This window comes from Acanthisitta chloris, unplaced genomic scaffold, assembly GCF_000695815.1.
Source record: "Acanthisitta chloris isolate BGI_N310 unplaced genomic scaffold, ASM69581v1 scaffold18806, whole genome shotgun sequence".
In the NCBI taxonomy this organism is placed as follows: domain Eukaryota; kingdom Metazoa; phylum Chordata; class Aves; order Passeriformes; family Acanthisittidae; genus Acanthisitta; species Acanthisitta chloris.
This window is the reverse complement of record NW_008677923.1, coordinates 3,093-24,246: the sequence shown is the minus strand read 5'-3', so window position 1 is coordinate 24,246 and position 21,154 is coordinate 3,093. Positions and strand designations below refer to the sequence as shown.

The 21,154-nt window shown below is 40.5% G+C and overlaps 1 protein-coding gene across 1 annotated transcript in view; it reads right to left on the bottom strand.

The window, feature by feature from the left end:
- The window catches only part of SLC1A2 (solute carrier family 1 (glial high affinity glutamate transporter), member 2), a 28,507-nt gene extending 25,623 nt beyond the window's left edge, over window positions 1-2,884 (bottom strand). Inside the window, exons 1-3 of the mRNA XM_009076709.1 lie at window positions 2,752-2,884; window positions 878-1,030; window positions 89-339 (exon numbers count right to left, since the gene is read on the bottom strand). Of these exons, the coding sequence (XP_009074957.1) occupies window positions 89-339; window positions 878-1,030; window positions 2,752-2,881 (534 nt within the window). The 5' untranslated portion in view covers window positions 2,882-2,884. The remainder of the gene's footprint in view (window positions 1-88; window positions 340-877; window positions 1,031-2,751) is intronic.
- Between the last annotated feature and the right edge of the window lie 18,270 nt (window positions 2,885-21,154).

Here is a 21,154-nt window from a genome sequence, read left to right as displayed (position 1 = left end):
CATTTACCTAAACAATGACATGAAATCTACAGACAACCCTGGTAAGTAACAGATGTAAAGAATATTACCAAGGAGTAGAAGGATTTACCTGCTGAAAGCATGCTTGAACTAGATTTTCAGGGAACAAGTTTCGGATCAAATCCAAGAAAGCATCCAGGCTAGATACTTCATCGTTCTTCTTCCCTTGACCAAGCTGTTTCTTGAGTTTTGGATTCCCAGGATGGATGGCTAAAACCAAAATCACACCCAGCACAGCAGCAATAATAGTGGTGGACATGTAGTAGACCATGGCTCTTGTGCCCAATCGGCCACTTGCTTTAGCATCTAAACCAGACAGTCCTGCAGGTGATTGATTTTAAGAAACAAACAAATACATTGACACTCAATATCCAATTCAATAATTACAAAATCAAATCCTTTATCATTTTCAAGTTTTAATGTCTACTTTTGCCCTTGTGAAGTTCTCACCACTAGACAGACTGCTGATGCTTCTCCTTGCAGAGGAGGCATTGAAAAATAGAGACAATATCACACCCTCCTTTGCCCTTGACTGCTACAAACTGGAAATGTGGCTGACACCACACCTTCAAGAAGGTTAGGCTCACCAATGTCATGCCAACTTAATTGCAGGTCCAATCCAGGGATTAGATCAAACAGCATATTAAGAAATTTCTGGTGTAGCGTGTGGCATGTGTTTGAAAATAAATTCACTGGAGCACATACATGTTGAAACCAATGATGTTATTCAGAAATTAACTCTGAAATACACAGTGCAACTGCAAAATGCTGACACTCTTATTCTTCCTACATCACAGAAAGCAAACCAGGTGATATCTGTAGAAAGCATCTTAAAGTATTTATGGCTAATAGATCTTACCTGTGATTAAACTGGAGATAATTAAAGGGAGGATCAGCATTTTTAGCATCCGCATAAGTATATCTCCTGGGAAGGCTATTAGCATGATGATGTCAGGGTCAATAGGTGTTGCTAGACGAAGAAGACCCCCACACACTGCACCCAGGATGACACCTGGAAGAAGAATAAAAAAGAGCAGGTAGGGTAACATAAATATAGCTGAATGTGCATTGATTACCCAGAAGAACAGCCTAGAAGAAATGTGGTTATGCAAGGCAGCTGATTCTTGGCATAAAGACAGACTTCAGAAGGGAGGGATAGTCAAATGGAATTCATATCATCATTCTACGACAAAATTGAGGCACCAAGAGATGAAGTGATTTATATAAGGCCATACAGAATCATAGAATTTAAGGGCTGGAATGGACCTTACAGACCATCTAGTCCCAGCCCCCTGCCCTGGGCAGGGATACCTCCTCACTAGATCAGGTTGTTCAAGGCTTCATCCAGGCTGGCCTTGAACGATGTCCCTGGGCATCCTTTTCCAATGTCTCACCAACTGACAACAGTCAGAATTAGGACCCAGCTCTTTGCAGTACAACATCTAGCTCTCCACATAAGAATGGTACCACTTGAAGACCAGGTCAGTGTGAGTAGCTGTTTTACAGCCCCAGAAAAACCCTGCAAGAAAGCTAGAATGGTTCTGTAAGGAAAACAGATTCAAGTTTCATTTGGGGGTTTTGGGAAGGGAGTGTCTGATCTGGAATACTGCACATACCACTGAAGAAAACTTGATTCTTAGGACTCTTGTATTAGTCCTTTCTTTTGATAGTCTGCATCCTTCTCTTTGTGTTAGTGTTCTCAAATCACAAATAATCCTTTCATCACTTATGTAGATTTCTACAGTGATAACACCTAAACCTCCCTCTCAGGGTTGAGGCTGATATAGTATACTCTAGGGAAAATAAGGAAATGTTTACTTTCATAGCATGGTCTTTGTGAATGGATATTTTATGTTTACATCCAGGATGCCCAAACCCAAGTCTCATGTGTAATAAAACTTGATAGCAAAGACTGAGTTGTGATTTGCAGCAACTATGACTCTTTGAGTTATCCATTTGATACAATGAAAAATGTATGCGTATTTAAAACTTTTTCTGGAACAGCACCAGGCACCTTCTAACGATGATTCAAAGCAAATACTGTCTAAACACTCTAGCATTATGATTTTGCAGGCTGAAAATATGGGCATGAAATTTGCAGCTCAAGACCAGTTGCAGCTGGTCTTTCAAACAATAATGAAATAGAGTTTGTCTACAAATTTTATGCATTTGGCTGTTGGGCTCTCAGTGAAAAAGAAACAGGCAAAGAGCCAGTGAACCACAATAAAATGTCAAACTGTTCCATATTTGGAAGCTGCTACAGCCAGAGGCAATATTCAGGATGAGATCATGGAGCGCTGACTTACAGCTACAGAGGGGGAAGACAAACCTTAAAAGCAGTAGAGTGTAAACTGAGAGATAAAAGTTGAAGGAAATTTTGAAGAGTTTTTGTCTGGTTTGTTTGGGGTTTCATTTTTTTTTTTCAAATCACTGAGAGAAAAATGTGTAGTGTACATTTAGTTCTACTGAATGACATGAATCTGACTGGTCTTTGGGCTTCAACCACACTTCATTCAAACCCAGGTACTGAATGTGCCTCAGTGGTGTGGACTTGCTCCCTGTTGTGCCTATAATACCCTGCCCACCTGAACTAAAGCAACAGCTCCCCATGGGCATCCTATTTACTCTCTAGCTGTTCAGCTGGAATGGCTGAGGACCACAGACAGGGGCTGGGGGGCTACATGAACAGATACAGATCCACAGAGAGTATCCAGACCAGCAGATGTAGCTTACCAAACACAGTAAGAGTCAGGAGCAGATTCTTGTGGAGCGACCGGCAGAACTGCACACATATGTTCCCGGATCTGTGCTCCACTGGATTTAAATGGCTTTCATGCATCCGGACTTCTACTTGCTTAGGCATATTGTTGGCACTAGAATAAAAAGTGAAAATCAAGTAAAACTTACAGCACAAGATGCCAAAATGGAGAGGAAAGTCTGGTTTACTTCCATCATATATAACTGGGAAATCTGACACATATTCCATCACCTCCCACATTTCATAAACACTGCACATTTACTGCTCTGAAGAAGTCTCTGAAATGGTGTGTCCTTCTAAAGGTGTAGCCATAATGGTATTTTTTGCAGCTATTTCTCAAATAGTAGATATGTAAACAGAATTATGTCACTGGACACATCATCCCACATGATTCATGGACTAAACTACTGATTTTGAGCTGGAAAATTCAGGTTCCCCAAAGATCATGGCTGTGTCCTTAAGTAGGAGAGATGGCTGAGGAACAAAGTTTCTAGGAAAACGAAGGTTTTAATGAATTTAATTCCAACTTAGTTTAATAGTTTCAAAAGGAGGATTTAATTGCAAAATAAAACATTCAAGAACATTTTGCTTAATCTTTCGAAAACACTTCATTTCAACACTAACATTTGATCATAATATAATCAGAATGCTGAGCTCAAGAGAATATTTTTAACTTGGTTCTAATGAAACTTGAACAGCTGCCACCAAAAATTAGTCAGAAAACTACGCATTCCCCAAGAAAACCTTTGGTTTCATTGACTTGGCAGTGTTTTGAGGGAAAAGTTTTTTTACTAACTCTGGTTTATACTTGAGTAAGTGATATGCACATGAGTGCAGCACTTCAAAAGCCAAGCCTCTAACTTTCTCAATGCCTGAGAAATCACTAGCAATAGACTCCCTTTTTATGTACAAAACATTCAAATATATTTTAGAAAAGATTAAAAATACAAATAAAAATCGAACAAACAGTTCCCCTAAAAGTTAAGGCCCTCTACTTAAATATGGGCAACAGGGTAAAGCACAAATTTTTATTATAAAGAAAATATATTTTTTCAGATCTGGTCTTCTGCCAGATTAGGACAAAGCTTTAGAAAATCTTCTTCTACAACAGTAAACTGAGGCTTACAGACCTAAAACAGGTCTGAAAAGATATATAACATTTCAGTGTTCTCAGTACTAAACCATTTCCAAGGCAACAAAACTTTATTTGTGATATTTTATAGCTTGTTGTCTTTGTAAAGTTTCTCTAACAGAAAGTTATGATTAGACCTGTCATAAGAATTCAGTCATTTTGATGCAAATATTCCCACCATTTTCCCTTTCAAATAGAAATGGCATTTCTTTCCAACACATTTGCTTGGTAAAAAGGCAGCCTCATCTGAAAGTGCATTAGAGGATATAAATCTTTTCAGTTAAGGGAGGAAAACCCCATCCAAGGGTTGTAATTTTCATTTTGTGACTTTCAAAATGTTTCACAATGGTGGTCACAGCAAAATGTGCTGCTGCTGCTGGGGGAATAACAAAGAACACCAGCACACATTCCAGCAGCTTCAATGTGAGGCATGGCTACTTCTTGAACACTTATGAATGCAAGTCCCAGAAATACATAAGGATTAGCCAGGGGATAATATTTGTAACAGTTACTTGAGGAAGTATGAGAAAGGTGAGACAGTGTCTGCAGTTTTCATGTACTTGGACCACAAATCCATCACTGGTGAAATGTGCCATAACCCCAAGGAACTTGGGATGCAAACTTGGCAGCTGGGGATTACAACTATTTTCACTCGCACCCTGAACATGAATATATAACTTGTTCTGACCTATTACTCACTACAGGTTAATTTATATTCCTCTGAAACTTTGAAATATGGACAGCTGAACATAATTTAAAAGCCAACCTTAGAGTCTCTTCCATTAGCAAATAATTAGGCAGAACCAAAATGAATCAGTAAAGAGAAGTACATGATTTTATTTTGGGCTAATTTTGGTTTAATTTCCCGGACCCTTTTCCACCTGACCCCATGCATATAGCTTCATATCATCTAAAAGAAAGCCACCTCACAAATACCTGCTTCCTTAGCTGTGGGCCTTTTCTTCAAATCACAGTGAAACATACCATTCCCCTGACACCACTGCTGAAATAAGTTCTCCCATGCAGAAGAAGCTTCCAGTCCTTCTCTTGTATTCAAGACTTATTTCTATTCCTATCCATTTCTAAGGGACAACGTTGTGTTTGCTGGACCAGGTCCCCTTCTACTTCAAGCCTTGTCAGCATACAAAGAAAGGCTCATAAAAGAAAGTGATGGTGGACTTACTACCACAGTTACAGTGACTACTTCAGGATTATGTCCCTAAGTGAACTGAAGTCAGCCCTGCTTGAGGTGGTTGAACAACACAGAGATTTTGCATGACAGCAACCATCTTCTTCAAAAGTGCAGCCATGTAAAATGTAAATATCCAAATACCCTCTGAGAAGAGAAGGAAATGAGGACATCATAGAATCATAGAATTTAAGGTTTGGAATGGACCTTACAGACCAACTAGTCCCAACCCCCTGCCCTGGGCAGGGACACCTCCTCACCAGATCAGGTTGCTCAAGGCTCATCCAACCTGGTCTTGAACATTGCCAGGGTTGGGGCAGCCACAGCCTCCCTGGGCAACCTGGGACAGTGTCTCACCACCCTCACAGGGAAAAATGTTTTTCTCACATCCAACCTAGACTTTCCCTCCTTCAGTTTGAACCCATTACCCCTTGTCCTATCATTGCAGTTCCTAACACAGAGTCCCTCTCCAGCTCCTTGTAGGCCCTTCAGAGATTGAAAAGTTGCTCTGAGGTCTCCACACAGTCTTCTCTTCTCCAGGCTGAACAGCCCCAACTCCCTCAGCCTGTCCTCATAGGGGAGATGCTCCAGTCCTCTTAGCAACTTGGTGGCCTCCTCTGGACTTGCTCCAATAGTTCCATATCCTTCTTATGCTGAGGACACCAGAACTGTGTGCAGTATTCCAGGTGGAGTCTCATGAGAACAGAGTAGAGGACACATGAGACTCTCTAAAGACCTTCACAAATTTCCAGGAACTTAATACTGTACTGTGTGCTTCCCTCAAGTGCAAAATATGGGGTTTACATTATTCAGCTCTTTGAGATTGTATGTGAACCATCAGCATGGACTGAAATTCTGATGAGTACAGGGGTTTTTAAAGAAAAAGACCCAATATGAAAATATCCTGTGTTACAAAAGGTGATGACAGGTGAGTGTCATCACATGAAAAATTGTGTCTCAAAGGAGTTAACACTGCTCTCAGCAATGACAGATTTATCACCAAAACAGAGACAAAGTATTGTTCCAGGCTTTTGAGTATGTTGTGAGAGGGGTGGAAGAGCAAGAATAATGAAATATAAACCTTATGTGAAAGATAAGAGAAGCTTTTTGTGTAGCATGTGACAAAATCAGAATTTTGCACCAAGAATTTTCTATGCAACTGCTAGAAGATGAAAATCTGTTTGACTTCAGAGTCATGGAAATGAACTATTGTCTTATGGACTGAGGCATCTTCTTTGTGCTGTTTTTTGCCTCTATTTGCATCTTGTAAATGATACTTAGCTCCAGAAGAATGCAGAACTTTTTGCACCTGAAACCTGCAGCCACATAATGACATAACTACATGAAGTTCCTATCAAAGTTAATGGAAAATGCACAGGTATAAGGTAGGGCAGAATATGGTCCCTTATGAACCAAATGCACCTGGATCTGTGCTACTCCTCTGCCACTGACAGTGTATGCTCACATTCACAGCTATCTTCACACCCTGAAGGCCACAGTGCCACATCAAAGCATGCAGGGAAGGGACTTAAATACATATAAGGCTTTCTTCTGCTTCAGATTTTCAAGATGAAGGAAAAAAGTAATGCATGACAGAGTGGAGCTTGACTGCAGCCCAACTCATGGGCAGTGCTGGGACTCAAGTGCACCAACAACCAGAGCTCCTCCTACATAGCTGAATACCACTAATGTAATATCTATATTAACAGTACCTCTGTACATAGGTTAAGTATCACAAAACAGTGCAGAATGCATTTTAGCAGCTGTGATCTCTCAAACATGCAAATTATTACCTTGGTTAAATAAATCATCGTTCCACTGTGCTGAGCTTCTATAGCTGTTCAAACAAAGGAACCATTCTTAATGCTTATCTGAAACCCATCCGACCAAAACCTCTTTTAGTCTAACTCCACTGAAGCCAGAACATAATGACATAAATTAATTCTGCTCATTATATTCATATGTCATTGTGACAAGCAGCCAAAAAGCTAAGCTCCAAAATAGGTCCACAGAGAACTCTACGTACCGAGACCTTCAAAGACGATAGTATTTTCTGCCAACTACAGATGCTTGAAAACATTGACAGGACTTATAAAAAAAAGATGAACTAAATATTGGAAAATGTGTAGTCACATGAAAGAGCAGATGACATGAAACAGCACGTACCAAGAGCTAGACACGTGTGTCACGGATAGTAGCTTTTGAATAATTTAGTATGATGGTCTGCCTAGCCCAGTATCACCTACCCTTCTCCCTTTTGAGGAGGAAAGAGAGGAACTCCTTTGAGCCCAGGAGATTTGATTTTGGTTCACCTCAGTAGAGTACAGAAGTGCCCCCAAGTGAACACACTCTATTTTCACTGGTTTCAAACAGACTCTACTCTGATGCAGTGATATATAACTGCATTAATAGAGACTAGTGTCAGAACTAGACTTCAGTTTAATCCCTTTGAAGCAAAGAAACAATCTCTTACCTGAATAAACAAGAAGTTAGCTACTTGCTCTTTCCACTGTCCCTCATCCCCACAGTATACACAAGGTATAAGTAAAAAAATCTGCCCATAAGCATTTGATTTTAGGTTATCTAAATATTTACAGTTAGTTTTGCATGTGAAATATACATATGAGACAATCTATTTATCTGCAATTTTTAAACCAGAGTCTGTTTCTCTTGCTGGTTGTTACACATAATATGTAAAAATGCAGGAAAGCAACTTATTAAAACATCAAGATCTCTGGTATCTTTGTTCCTATTTCCTCCAAGCATTTTTCTTAGGTTTTATCTTAGCTCCCTCTGGGAAAGACTGCTATCTGTATCTTTTCAACTGCTTCTTTCTTTCTCATATTCCCACTGTGGTTTCTAGGGCTGAAAGGTTGGAGAAATGGTTTGCTTTTCCTTGGCTACCCAATGTAATTCCTTTCCTCACAAAAATTAAGGATTAACAATCTTGATTGAGTGATAATGCCCTTTTTTTCCCCCAATCAGTTATAAGGGAAAAAAAATCTGCATCTCCCAAATACTTACCCAGCTTGGCGTAAACCTAGATCATAGAGGCAAAAGATAATCTTTCATCTAAATGAAAAATGTAGGCAAAGACAAGGCAGGTGAAAACGGATGCTGGGGACAAGGTAAACTGGCGGAGACCATGTTTAATCTGGATAAGGTATTTCAGCTTTGTCAATTAATCAGGCAGGTATTGCCAGTATAAAAGTCTTTGTTTTGTTTTGCAGCTATGACTTCAATCTAGGTAGCAAGAACTGTTCTTGAGAAAACAAACTTGGACAGACAGGTTTAAGATCAGTGTCTAAGAACACCTTGAGTTAGGTGTTTACTGTCAAAGCAAACAGTGCTCTCTTCTGAAGCAATGAGTAAACAGCAGCCATAAAAGACCAGTTGTTCCTTGAAGGACTGGCCATCTTAAGGAAAGAAGGAAGAAGAGGAGGGGTAGAAAGTTGAACTACATTTCTTGACGTCGGAATAAAAAGCAAACAGGCTGCAAATCTCCTCTTGCCAATATCCTAGTACTCAGACAGGTGGTTCAAAAGTAGTCAGAGCTGAAAAGCCAGAGCAAAAATGATATCATGAAGTTGGGTGCACAGTAATCTTGGTGATTCCTTACTGACAGAGCTCCTCCCAGCAATCAGTGGGATGGCATGGGAGTAAAGGAGAGCTTAATCTGCCCTGAAGGATAGTTGTTAGCAGCAAGGCTTGGAACAAGGTGGTATCTCTTCCCCTTTCCCTGGAGAGACAGTGTAAGGCTGATTATTAAGGATTACATGCTGTGCTCCTCACAGGGAGAGGGAGAATGGATCTGCTCCACCCCACACAATCAGCTTACCCTATCTCATAGGTAGGAAAGGATCTACTCTGGTTGCTAGATAAAAGATGAGTGACTAGAAAAACTGCTGGAACATCACCAGGACAGAGGGATTTCACTAGCTGGATGTGAGGAGACCAAAGTGCCACAACTCTTGTGCAGTTAGGGCTCAAGCACAAGCTTACCAAGAAACTTCAAGTTGAAATGGTGTTGTCTGCTGCTTATCATGCCAACAGCTGCTGAGCTTTTTTTTGGGACACAGTCTGGGACTATGTTGTTCCACCATGTCATAGCATGTGCTATAGTGTGGGGGGTTGTTTTCTTAGATTAGATATATTTTTCCAACCTCAGTGGAGCTGGTAAAGCTCATCATATACAACCACAACATGATAGGCCATGCAGGGGAAACAGCTACGATATTTTTATTGTGCTAAACATACATTAGCTTTGGCATCACTCCTGCTACGTGATGTTCAGTTGTTAAATGTTTTGTTTCACATCAGTAAAATATTCTGGTCAGGTCACAACCTCTGCACAAAAATGTTAACAAAAATGCATAAACAAAAACACAAAACTACTGCAAACAAGAGTAACATAAGCTTCAGTCTGCCAGAGAAACATAAGCCTCAGTCTGCATTAACAAGGGCTTTAAGCTGCTTGCTGCCACTAAGCCCTTCATTGAATTTTAACTGCATTATGTAGGTTTTTTCTTCTTATTTGTAAGACATTAATGAATTCTGAGTGGAGATTTAGTAATTTACTATGGAGCCTGATTTGGCCTACAGACTGGTATTACAAGCAACACCCTGCAGCATGACTTGCCTTTTTGCAGTGGGAAAAAGAACTTTTGTCCCTGGAACATTTTACAGCCATGTGGTTTCCTCTGAGTTAGTGTTTAGTGTACATTCTGTAAGTATAACATAATCATATGAGTGAGTTCAATCACAACAGTATCAGAACAGTCAGGGATCAGGCCCAGCCAGCATGGGTTTGTGAAAGGCAGGTCCTGCTTGACCAACCTGATCTCCTTCTATGACAAAGTGACCCACTTAGTGGATGAGGGAAAGGCTGTGAATGGTGTCTATGTGCATTTTAGCAGTCTTTGACACCATTTTCCACAGCATTGTCCTGGAGAAACTGGCTGTTTGTGACTCAGTTGGGTACACCTTTTACTGTAAAAAAACTGACTAGATGACCAGGCCCAGGGAGAGGTGGTGAATGGAGTTGCATCTGCCTAGTGACTGGTCACTAGTGGTGTTTCCCAGGGCTCAGTGTTGGGGCCAGTCCTGTTCAATATGTTTATCTGACAATCTGGATGAGGGATTCAAGTTCCCCCTCAATCAGTTTGTGGATGACACCAAGTTGGGTGAGAGTGTTGATCTGTTGGAGGGCAGGAAGGCTCTGCAGAGGGATCTGGACAGGCTGGATCCATGGGCCAGCTGTGTGAGGTTTAAAAAAAAGTGCCATGTCCTGCAGATGGGTTGCAACAAATCCAGGCTGGAAAGATGCACAGCTAAAATGGACCAGGAGTTCAGCACCTGGGGGATCGACAGCCAGCAGTGTGCCCAGGAAGCCAAAAAGGCCCATGGCATCCTAGTCTGGATCAAGAATAGTGTGGCCAGCAGGAAGGACTAGAGAAGTGATTGTCCTCCCTGTATTCAGCATTTTGAGGCCACACCTCAAACTCTGTGTTCAGTTTTGGGCCCCTCACTACAACAAAGTCATTGCAGAGCTGGAGCATGTCCAGAGAAGGGCAATAGAGCTGGTGAAGGGTCTGGAGGACAAATCATACAAGGGACAGCTGAGGGAGCTGTGATTGTTTAGCCTGGAGAAGGGGCTCAAGGGAGACCTTATCACTCTCTACAGCTACCTGAAAGGAGGTTCTAGTGAGGTGGGGGTCGGACTCTTCTCCCAGGCAACAAGTGAGAGGACAAGAAGAAATGGCCTCAGCTTGTGTGAGGAGAGGTTTAGATTGGATATTAGGAAAAATTTCCTCACCAAAAGGCATCATAACAGGCTGCCTAGGGAAGTGGTTGAGGTACCACCCCTGGAGATATTTAAGACATGTAGATGTGACAGTTAAGGACATGGTTCAGTGGTGGATTTGACAGTGCTGGTTTAATAGTTGGATTCAATGATCTTAAAAGGCCTTTTCCAACCCAAATAATTCTACGATGTAGAATTATTAGAACTGTGTATTTAAATAGATGATCAGCAGCATCCTTACTGAATCTGCAAGGAAGAGTGTTCTGTGTGACCCCTCTTCTTACTCTGACTTAGTTACCAGTTACATCTATCTCCTTCTTCTGATTTTTTAACAGTATTGTTCCATGAGGTCATTCAGGAAAATGACTGTTCCTGATCTCCCTAAGCTCACAGTCTTTGAACTTACACTGCATTTGTTTTCATTTTTAAAACCCTATTAGAATAAGCAGGAGATTTCTGCTCATTAAATGCTTCCTTTAACAGTTTGTCCAGCTTTCAAATCTGGCTCAGGAAGCTATTTGTCCAGTGAAGAGAGGGTAGTCTAGAGGCCATTTGAAAGCAGGAGCAAAGGAAAATGAAGTACAACATGACACAAATTATTTACAAGCATATGGTTCTTTTTTACATATCTGTCCAGGTCTTTCCATAAATACACATCCCTGTGGAAGACTTTTCTTTCGCCCTGAGGTTTCTTTATGTCTGATTGACTAATGTATTGACTTAAGTATTAACTGGGCTGCAGTAATACATCTGAACAATAAGATAGAGAAGGAAAGATGATGCATCTGCCAGGCAGGGAGGAATTCTTTTCTATTCAGTCACACATCCTGTGTATGTCCACATACATAGCTTTGAATAATCTTTTTAAACAGAGTGCAGTGCACAGATCAAGCGTCTTTGTGTGCAAGATCTCTCTGATTAACTTGCAACTTAGAGTTTATATAATATTTTATGGTATGTTATATGGAAAAGAAAATTAGCTTCTATGGAGAGATTGTGAACTAAAGGTCTCTTTTCATGGAACCCTGCACCATAAACCACATGAAGCCAACAGATCACATTGAATCACATTGATTTCATTAGAAAGAAGATAATTCTATTTTACACAGTAAAATATGTACCTGCATACCTGGAAATGCCTTGGAAATGTCAGGTAGCCTGGGAGAAAGCAATCAAGATAACACCTAGGTGATTGAAAGGATGAGAGAGAGAAATTTCTGCAGTAAATTGCAAGAAGGAGATCTGTAATACCATCTCTCTACCCACTGGGTGGTGGCTGTGATGGAAGGGAGCCATGGGAAGTTTTATAGGTGTCCTTCCACCAGGCAGCCATGCTGTGGCTGTGGGACCCTACAAAGCACTGACTTCAGGCATCTCTTACCTAATCATATGAAAACCTGACTTTAACACCTCAAAGAGAGTGTGTATTGGAGTGTCTGTGGGTTAACTGACTCCCTGAATTAGTGCCATGACAAAGCCTGACAGAAAGAAGTTAAGTTACAGTTCCTAAGAACAAAGCCAAGGTAGTTACCCAAACCTCATACAAGACAAGTGTCTTGTAGGCTTCAATGGTCCTTGGCAAGGAGGATCCCCAGCACTTTGCTAGGATAAAAGTTTTATTTATCAGAAATCCACTCCTTGCAGAAATATCTGAAAGACACAAAAGTGTTCCTTGTGCTCACACATTCTGGCCAGTGTACAAAGGAAAGTGAGCAACCAAAGACTTATGTTGTGGTCCTCTCCATGTGAGCATCTCCAGGGTGAAATAACACTGCCTTGGTAGAAATTAGCTGGGTTTTTTGGGAAGACAGGATTTGTGATGTAGCTCACATTTTAGCAGAGAAAACCAAAACTTCCATAATTCTTCCTATTTGCCAAGTCCTCTTGCTCATACCAGTTGAGGACCTGGGCATGATCTTTAAATATGTCTTTAAATATGACACTGACATATTTGTGTGAAGCTCTGTCTCTGATGACTATCTCTGCTCTTCTGATCCTAAATTTCAAGCCTAATCAATCAAAAAAAAAGAAAATCCTACTAGATCATGGTAAAGATTCAGATGTACTCTGCATTCCAAACTTTAAAGAGATATCAGTTCCATGTGGAAGAAGGGCTACCAGTTTGTTTCATGTTTGGAATAAACAAGGCATATTTCATAGAATCATAGAATTTAAGGGTTGGAATGGACCTTAGGGATCATCTAGTCCCAACCCCAGGCTGCTCAAGGCTTCATCCAGCCTGGCCTTGAACATTGCCAGGGTTGGGGCATTCACAGCCTCCCTGGGCAACCTGTGCCAGTGTCTCACCACCCTCACAGGGAAAAACTTTTTCCCTAATGTCTAGCCTAATGTTCCCCTCTTTCAATCTGAATCCATTACTCCTTGTCCTAACATTGCAGTTCCTAACACAGAGTCCCTCCCTGGCTCCTTGTAGGCCCTTCAGATATTGAAAAGTTGCTCTGAGGTCTCCACACAGTCTTCTCTTCTCCAGGCTGAACAGCCCCAACTCCCTCAGCCTGTCCTCATAGGGGAGATGTTCCAATCCTCTTATCAACATTGTGGCCTCCTCTGGACTTGCTGCAACAGTTCCATGTCCTTCTTATGTTGAGGGCACCAGAAATATTTCTACCTACAGGGATTTCTCTCTACCTGGATTGTATTCTATGCATTATTCAGAGACTAAAGCAAAAAAATAAAAGTGTTTTCAACCATATAGTGTAATACCTACCATAAAAATGATCATTTATTTATGTAATGATGCACATGTGGAATCTCTTTTTTAACTGTCAATTTTCTGCTAGGGCTTTATAGTGGTGTCACAGCCTGGGAACCTCCCTGCTCTGTTACCCCAGAGTTGTGTACTGAGGCTGAGATGAAAAATAATAGAACTTAGGATAAAATCATATTATTATGGCAAATAATGCAGCAACAGTGTACTTTGTGCAAAAAGGTATCTGCTTACATCCTCAGAAACTCAGAGACAAGTAAAATCATGATCTTGCATTTCCTTCTGCTTGGAGTGTGCCAGGTAGTACAAAGAAAAAGGCTATCAAATTATTGGGGATTAGCATAGTTTTCAAGGGTACTGAGCAAAGATTAAGCCAATGAGAATATGAGAAGACCAGAAATGTAGCAGCTACTAGACACACTGGCTAGGGACAAAAAGGAGTAGAATTATGTGGGGCTTTGTATAACTCAGAGTAGTTCACAGAAAGAAAGGCTGATCAAGAATCTCTGACTGAGACAGATCGTAAAAATTAATTTGTCATGACAATGGGAAACAAAATGCAGTTTCTCCTATGAATTTATTTCTTGAGTAATGGCTCTTGAAGCATCTTTTCTTTCCTGCAGTAAATTCTCAGAGGTATGTCACTGAAAGCAGCTACATCAGTGATTTTGGACCACATCACTCACATAGAAATATTTTCTAGTGGCCACGTAGCCCCCTCTGCTGAATTGGTGCATCAGAACTCTACAATTAAGCTGCTCTTACCTAAATCTGAACAGAGTTATTAGCATTTGTCTAGACACCATGAGGGACAATAAACCTAATCTCAATCGCTTAATTTATTTTCTCACCAAATCTGTATATTAACCATTTATTGCAAAAAGTAACATATGTGTCAATGAGCAGAAAAAAGACAGAAAATGAGGAAAACCCTCCTTGCCCATCCAGTCATGACTGCTGTAGTTGGTCTCTACTTTGAAAGTATATATAGCTTTGATGGTAGCATGAACATATTCATCTAATGCATTAGGAAGCTTACTAATGCTGTGCTGTAATGAAGTGCTGTAAACTTCCAGGTGATTTCAAGAAAAGCAGTGCCAAAATATCTTTCAACTCAAAACAGTGATCACAGACAATACTGATTTAACCTGCAAACAAAAGTTCCCTCGCACACCAGAACTTCATAGAATCATAGAATCAACCAGGTTGGAAAAGACCTCCAAGATCATCAAGTCCAACCCTACCGTGGTTACTAGACCATGGCACTAAGTGCCACATCCAGTCTCATCTTGAAAACCTCCAGGGATGGTGACTCCAGCCTCTCTGTCCCCAGCCTGGAGCGCTGCATGGGATTGGTATGGCCAAAGTGCAGGACTTGGCCCTGTTAAACCTCTTCCCATGGGAATCAGCCCATCTCTCCAGCCTATCTAGGTCCCTCTGCAGAGTTCCCCTGCCTTCCATCTTTCCTTTCCAATATTCTTTAGAAGATATATATATCCAGCTAGTTGCTTCTCAAAGTAATAAAACCCCTTTACTTTGTAAATGTTTTCTGAGAAGTGATTGAACAGTGCTAGGTTTGCTATGCAGATTCAACCAGAAAAACTAGAAAAATCAAGATAAAAGTGAACAAGATCAGAGCTAGTCTCCTACTTCCAGCAGCTAACATCTGAGATAGCTGACCTTTCACATTTTCAGCTTTTTCTTCTAAACCCTGAAAAGAAAAATAGATCCACGTTTGACTAAGCTTACCAATAACCTTAATAAAAAGTAACCAAAAATGCACTAAAAAATGCATTCATTTCCATGAGATGTTTGCCAATGAGCCAGCACATAGCATTGTATCCAGCACTAATTCTGTCAGAAAACATTCCTCACTGCTCCTGTGGGGAAAATCTCTGTTCCAGAAACTATTGTGGATAGAGTCGTAAACTGTTTGCACAAAGAGCAACTACTAAGGAGACTATAGGAAAATAGCTGAACTTCTATAGAGAAAAAGTCAGAATTTGGAGTAGTGTATGGAAACTCAAAGTCCCAATTTGCTCCTACATACCCTAAAAGATATTAAAGCTGCTCTGACTATAGATAATGGTGTTTCTCAGCTGTTATCCAAAACCTGACTTGCAAGGAAATTTTAAGCCACTATAAAGCTGCAATCTCTGTGTGCCAGAAACCTCTGTGAAAGTGCAGAGGTCTTATATTATAACAGCATAAATAGACTGTATTTGTTCACCAGTACAATGTTATCTCACAAGCTGGGGGGAAAAAGAAAAAAAAAAGAAATTTTTAAGCTTTTTCTCTCACCACATGGCATATTAAACTTAAAATGCATCCTGTTCAAGAAACTCCTAGTTATCCTTTTCTAATTTTGTTGTTTTTTTTTTTTACCTTGAGTGCCTCCTTCTCTATTTATACCAATACACTTTTATTATACCCAGACATATATATTGCTTTAATCACAACTATTGCTCTGACTAAATTGCTTTGGTCACACTCCACACGTGATCCTTGAAGACTGTCTCAACAAAAATTACTCCTGGAAAGCAAAGAAACTTAGTTTTGAAGACACAGTAACCTCCTGTAGTATGTTAAAGAGAGCACAGAAATCAGGTGTAGCGTAACAGAATCACTTGTGACAGATTTTAGCTGTACAGCTCAGCATGCTCCTTGGAGCAGCATTTATGATCACACACAGCAAGCTTTGAAGAGTGCATGCCATCTGCTGGAATCAAAAAGATTTCTTACAGAGGAAATCCTAAAAGGCAGCAATAAATTTCAACCAGTGTAAAGCATCTTCTTTGTTGTCTCATGTGCCTTCGTAATTAGGGTTTGGAGCCTTTTTTTCATACTGTACCTTTAAAACAAATGAAAAACAGTAGTAAACACACTGTAACCACAGTCTTGTGAAAGGAGGGAAAAGTTGCCTGTTCACACAGACTTATTCCAGTATCTGTATGAAATGGAATGGACCTTCAGATAAATAGGTTGCTCACATGGTCAGCTTATATTTTTCCCTCCTTATCAACGTATCAGAGATGTCTCTTAGGAAACAAGACTCAGCAAACCAACAGTATTTAGGTGGGAGCTCACAAATACAAAATAGCTTTCACAAAGAAGGGTATATTTAGGATTATGAACCTGAATATGGATGATTGGGTTGCTTTCTACCTTATACATGTGATGCCCTCAGGGCATGCACCACTCCATCAAGGGATCTGCTTCTGTCTCCCCCAGGTCTGCTAACACTCATTTTTACAGATGCAAAAGAGTTGAGAGAATTTCATTGGTAGTAGGAACAAGATTATTTTGGGCATCCTATAAGTCTCTATCCTGGCAAGGCATTTTCTTGAACAGTTTATTTTTCCTGCTTCTTTAGCATGGTCCATTGGATTGTAGTATTACTTTGAGTGACTTAGTGGTGCCTTCTTTGAGTGGTGCTACACCTCAAGACAGAGCAGAGCAGTTACTATACATATGCATTGAAGACAAATCTTCATATCCAGAAGTTGAGAGGCTCAACAGCACAATTCATTGCTCTGAGCTGCAGAAGTTGGTTTCCTGCATGATACAACTGCTGTCACTGTGTGAGGATGCAATAGCTTCTGTGAAAGCTAGGATGGATATTTGAACATTGGCCGAAATCAGTCACGGAAATCTGAATTTTTCAAAGTTAGTGGAAACCTAAAAAGGTTAATTTTCCAAATTATTCTGTGCTTCTCCCCTCAAACTAGAGGGTGCATTTAACCCAGTTTGAAATCTCTGACAGTGACCAGACAGATACCTAGAGCATGACTAAGACAAGCACATAGCACAGTATTTCCCAAAGTACTGTCCTGGCATTCATCTGTCTGTGGGTTGTGGATTTCAAGTGCTATCCAGACATAAACTGTAAGACTACTTCAACACAAAGTTAGAAAAAGGAAGTAGAAGGACACACCACAATGTATTTTTCTCATTCTTCCTTGTGAACTTGTATTCCAGCTTGTTTAAGGAGAGATGGCATTAGGAACCTCTGCAGAACATACCACATATACGTAGAAAGCTTGCAGAGTTGTAGTTGAAATTATGCTCCATTACGTCTCCAATCATAAATTACAGGATTATCTTCACTCCAACCACATTTACTATGTCCAAGTTTTCCATGGTGAATTCCAAAGCATATTATGCAAACATCACATCCAGCAAAATGGTGATGTATTGCAGGGTGTTTTAGTCCAAAGCATAAAAAGTCTAAGCCCAATAATGAACTCCCATGAGGTAAATCCTAAGGCTTTTATCAAGTTTTTACTGACATTTCTACTAAAGTCATTTGAATGTTTACCTAAAGTTGGAGCCATGGAAAACCTCATTCACTTTTACAGGAAATTATTGCCAAGAAATAAGAAAGCCCACACCACTAAATGTCTAAGCAATGGATGTCTTCACATGGATTTGAGAAGGGACAGTACAACTGTGGAGCATGACACTCCTCACTTGTTGACTAGCCTGTCCCTGGTCCAATGTCAGAGGAAATACAACCAACTGGAGACACACTTTACAGTACCTGTCACACCCAAGCACAAACTTCTGGTCCTTTAATCTAATGAATAGAGATCTCCTGGGACACAGCTGTGTGTTAACTCAGCAGCTCTTACACATGCCCTTAAAGTTATGTGTGTTTATCTGGTTGACTGAATTGACCGCTAACCAATCAACCACAGGAAGATACAGCCTCAGAATTTACTAGGCTGTTTCTTGTAAAAAACCCCCCAACTTACAATAGAGTTTTAAACTGAAAACCAATGCCCAGATAATGATCAAATGATGACTAAAGGCTGTATGTTTTCTAGCTTATCTTTTAAATGCTGACTAAATACTAGGTTTCTAACTGCTTAGGGACTTCGAAGCTAATACTACTTTTAAAGACCCTAATGGGTTTTTTTCATTATATGCAGATCATCTAGAAAATTCTGACTATTGGAGGCTTTACCTTATATTGCTTTTGTTTATTGAATTGGTATTTTGTTGCTTGAAAACTTTAAAAGCAAAGGACACTTGAAACAATAATTCACGGTCGTTGCCTTGCTTTTTGTAGGCAGAAGTGAGCTGGAGTCCCAGCTGGCTGTACTGTCTCTGACTCCTGGCACTCTCACTCAAGCTCTAGTTGTCAATACAGTGTACCATGGGTGCCCTCAGTGCAAGTAAGAGCACGTTTTGATCATTTACCTTTACAGCTTCTTCCTCATCAGCAGAGTTTATTCTCTCACAAAAAACGAAGTGGGGAAGCAGCCACAATGGACACACTGAAAAAGGGATGGACTAGTAAAGCTGTGGTTGTGTTCACATTCAACAGGATCACATGCTGAAGTTATGATGCAAAGTTTTATAGTACCTTATAGCACTCGTATGTTGCTTTCAGATTAGGGAAGAAATTGATATTAAAAACCCACAGAGTAAGTTATTTAGCTTTGCAGCACTGCAAAGAACACAGTATGTGCCAGTTTAATTGTTTGCCTTTGGTTAAGTATTTAGGGTAGAGATTTAAGTCAGAAAATTTGAAACTTTGTTTTGCGCAACAAACCTAATTGAAGAAGCATTATCTTAAAATGCTCTTTAAAACTCTGCTGCCTTTTCCATGTATCCTGCAGGAACAAGTCTGTTTAATCTCAGGTACTATTCTGCCAGATTAACTAACAGGTGATGCCAACAAAAGCACAAAGTTTGTACCACTAAAATATTTTAAAAGCTCTGGGAATGAAAAATCCATGATTGTGCATCCACATCCTCAAGCACCACAGAGTCACAGACTTGAACATGCCACATAATTTTGTTCGGTTCTCTTCCCCTCTCTGCCCAGCTCAAGTCTCATGCACTAACCTTGCAATGTTCTAATTACTTAAAACTATAGGTTTTCACTGTTGTATTTACTGTAACACAACTAAACATGTCAGTCTTGCCATTCTTGAAGCTGCTAATGCTTCTTAAAGCTGCTGGTGCAGCCCAACTATCACCCCACTGCTCCATGAGTGGCCAAAGGTCATTACCCAAGCACATGTCTCTTTTGACCTTTCAGTCACTGCACTGCTCACTGCATATGATACTGCTCACAGTCTGTTTCAAAATACACAAGTGTCCTTGAGGACATTTACTCAAGCACTGGGGCCATACCTAAAAATGATGACCAAGCTCCTTCAGCTGATGGAAAACAGCAGATTCATCAAAATATTTTCCCCAGAGAAAATAGCAAAGTAGTAACTTCTTGAAGAGGTGCCCTCAGCAGTTTCTCTGACCAATTTCTCTGTCTTGTCTCCTTCATCTGTCCCCACTCCTCTCCTCAGCAGTAGCAGCTGGCCATGCCCCACTCCTTGTTGTCCCTCACCACCTGCCTGCAGAGAAACTCCAGCTGTGCTGTGCTGCATGCACAGGAGGACTTCCCAGCACTCAGGTAAAAGTCACCTTCTACAAGTGTATGAGAGATACATTTGGGACATTTCAAGCCAGAAGCAATGCATCACTCCTCTTCCCGTAATTATTACATTAATCATATTTCTTGACAGCTTCACTGGAACTTTCAAGGGGCAAAAGTACAGTTTGTTTCAACTGTTTGCAGGGAACTCTCCCTACAAGCTGCAGTAGGGCTAAAGATCATTGGAAACAACACTGACTTCTGGCATGGTATTAAGTCTTATTTCTAGCAGACTTCAGAAGTGTTTTGCCTGGCAATCATGGCACCACCTACAAAGAGAAAGATCTCTTCTACCTCTTGCTACACAATATAAGTCTACTGAGGATGGATGGGCAAATCTTTTGTTGGGAAAAAATGGCATGATTCTTCTAAAACGACCATCTTATGCACTGACCTACAGTGTCAGATGGCAAACAGGTATAAAGCAAAATCCAGTTTCCTAAGAACTTCAAGGAGCTCAAATTTTGGCCCAGACTAATATAGATTTGGGGACACTCATGAATTCCTCTATTGTTTTGCAGTTCAGGGCATTAATTGTCAGGTGACAATGAAATTGTCACAATGAAAAGTGACAATTCACTTTATTTTAACCTTGGATTCATTCCTATTCTGCCTCCTTCTTCAGAGTAATGGGTTCAAACTGAAGGAGGGAAAGTCTAGGTTGGATGTGAGAAAAAGCTTTTAATATAAGGGTGGTGAGACTTTGGAACAGGTTGCCCAGGGAGGCTGTGGCTGCCCCAACCCTGGCAGTGCTCAAGGCCAGTTTGGATGAAGCCTTGAGCAACCTGATCAAGTGAGGAGATGTCCCTGCCCATGGCAGGGAGTTGGGACGATCTGATCTGATTCCAACCACTAAATTCTATGATTCTATGAATCTGTGATTATTCTGCTTTCAACTCTACAGCAACTGAAGCTTAAAATACTCAAAAAAAGGAAAAATCTTCAAACTGATGCAGAGGAAGTGATTTTTTCTAGTACCCTGAACAGCACGAGGACTCCATTTCAGAGGAAAGAAGACTGATCTGAAAGACCAAGGTAATCTTGACATGTCTACTTATTCTATGATTCTATGAATCTGTGATTA